The sequence below is a fragment of the Pterocles gutturalis genome, unplaced genomic scaffold (genome assembly GCF_000699245.1).
Source record: "Pterocles gutturalis isolate BGI_N339 unplaced genomic scaffold, ASM69924v1 scaffold10046, whole genome shotgun sequence".
Taxonomy (NCBI): domain Eukaryota; kingdom Metazoa; phylum Chordata; class Aves; order Pterocliformes; family Pteroclidae; genus Pterocles; species Pterocles gutturalis.
Window position 1 is genome coordinate 2,469 of NW_010103035.1, and position 1,698 is coordinate 4,166.

At 61.9% G+C, this 1,698-nt stretch overlaps 1 protein-coding gene across 1 annotated transcript in view; it reads right to left on the bottom strand.

The window, feature by feature from the left end:
- Positions 1-1,698, bottom strand: part of LOC104471259 (glial fibrillary acidic protein-like) — a gene marked incomplete at both ends in the record, with an annotated part of 3,082 nt that overhangs the window by 151 nt on the left and 1,233 nt on the right. The window contains 3 exons of the mRNA XM_010086531.1: positions 222-307; positions 1,093-1,136; positions 1,321-1,532. Of these exons, the coding sequence (XP_010084833.1) occupies positions 222-307; positions 1,093-1,136; positions 1,321-1,532 (342 nt within the window). The remainder of the gene's footprint in view (positions 1-221; positions 308-1,092; positions 1,137-1,320; positions 1,533-1,698) is intronic.

The following is a 1,698-nucleotide window of genomic DNA, read 5'->3' on the forward strand; positions in this document are numbered from 1 at the left end:
GTCTGGGCTCTGGACGAGCTTGGGGACAGGGGCAGGGACAGGGACAGGCACTCATGCCGTGCTGGGAGGGTGCTGGGACCACCGACTCCCTGCCTGAGCCACTCCTGGGGCTGAGGGATGGTGGCCCCATGTGCACGATGAGTGACCCCCTTGGGGACACCCCCTGGGGAGGCGGGGGTGGAGGGGAGGCAGCGTGGGTGACACAGGTGAGGACTTCCCACCTCTCCATCTCTGGTCTCCACAGTTTTGACTACGATGCTCCTCTTCAGATGGGCTTCTGAGACAGATTTTGTGTCCAGGCTGGTCTCTAGGGGACATGAGGAGGACATGGCAGTGACCCAATGGCCTGGGGTGTAGCCCCTCCATCCACGCACAAGTGGAGGGGCCCAAAAGGAGCAAGTTGGGCTGGAAAACCCTGAACCCTGGCTGACAGTGGCCCTGGGGGCATGACCAGCCTCAGGGACACTGTTGGCCTTGGGGACATGGTTGGCCTTGGAGATGCAGTTGGGGACACAGCTGGCCTATTGGGATGTGGCTGGGGACATGGTTGGCCTTGGAGATGGGGTTGGGGATGTGGTTGGGGACGTGGTTGGTCTTAGGGATGCAGTTGGGGACGTGGTTGGCCTTGGGGACGCAGTTTGCCTTGGGGACATGGTTGCACTGGGGATGTCATTAGCCTTGGGGACACAGCTGGCACTAGAGACATGGTTGGCCCTGGAGATGTGGTTGGCCATGGGGACGTGGGTGGCTTTGGGAATGTGACTGGGCTTGGAGACAGGACTGTCCTTAGGGACACAATTGGCCTTGGAGATGTCATTGGCTTTGGGGATGTGGGTGGCAGTGGGGACATAGGGATGTGGTCAGTCAGTCTTAGGGACATCCGTGGTCTTGGGGACACGCTCAGCTTTGAGGTTGTGGCCATGGCACCTTCCTCCCCCCATCTTGGGAGAACCCAGGAGTCACAGTTCCTTGAAATTTGGAGGAAAACCTCCCGGTCCTGCTGGATGGGGCAGGGACGGCCAAGACCCAGAAGCCACCCGTACTTCTGCCACCACTCCAGCTCCCCCACCCGACACATGGCCGTGGCCTCACCTCTGATCTGCAGGTTGGAGAAGCTCTGCACGGGGATGGTGATCCTGCAAGAGTGATGTCGGGAAGAGCATGAGGTCCTGCCACCCACCAGCTCCACCCTTCCCAGGGCTGGAGGATGGTCCCCAAGCAGGTGGAACACCCCAGAGGGACCACGGGGACTTGGGCTTGGCTTGGGGCATGGCTGGGGATGGGGAGGGGGCAGGACGGAGCCCCCCGTGCTGCTGTCACCTGCTCTCCTCGCCCTCCAGCAGCTTGCGGTAGGTGGCGATCTCCATGTCGAGGGCCAGCTTGACGTTGAGCAGGTCCTGGTAGTCCTGCAGGTGCCGCGCCATCTCCTCCTTCAGGCTGCGGATGTCCTCCTCCAGCCGCACCACCGTGTCCTGGTAGGCAGCCGTCTCCAGGGCGTAGCGATCCTCCAGCTCCCGCACCAGGGACTCATTCTGGGGGGACACAAGGGGAGGTGACTCCTTCCACTGCCACCTTCTCCCAGGAGCTTGGGACTCTCCATGGTGCCCATCTGTCTCCCACCCTTGGGGACAATTCCATTCCCCCAGCCCTGGGTGGTGGTCCACACCATTGTTCCATACCCCATGGTGGTGGCAGCTC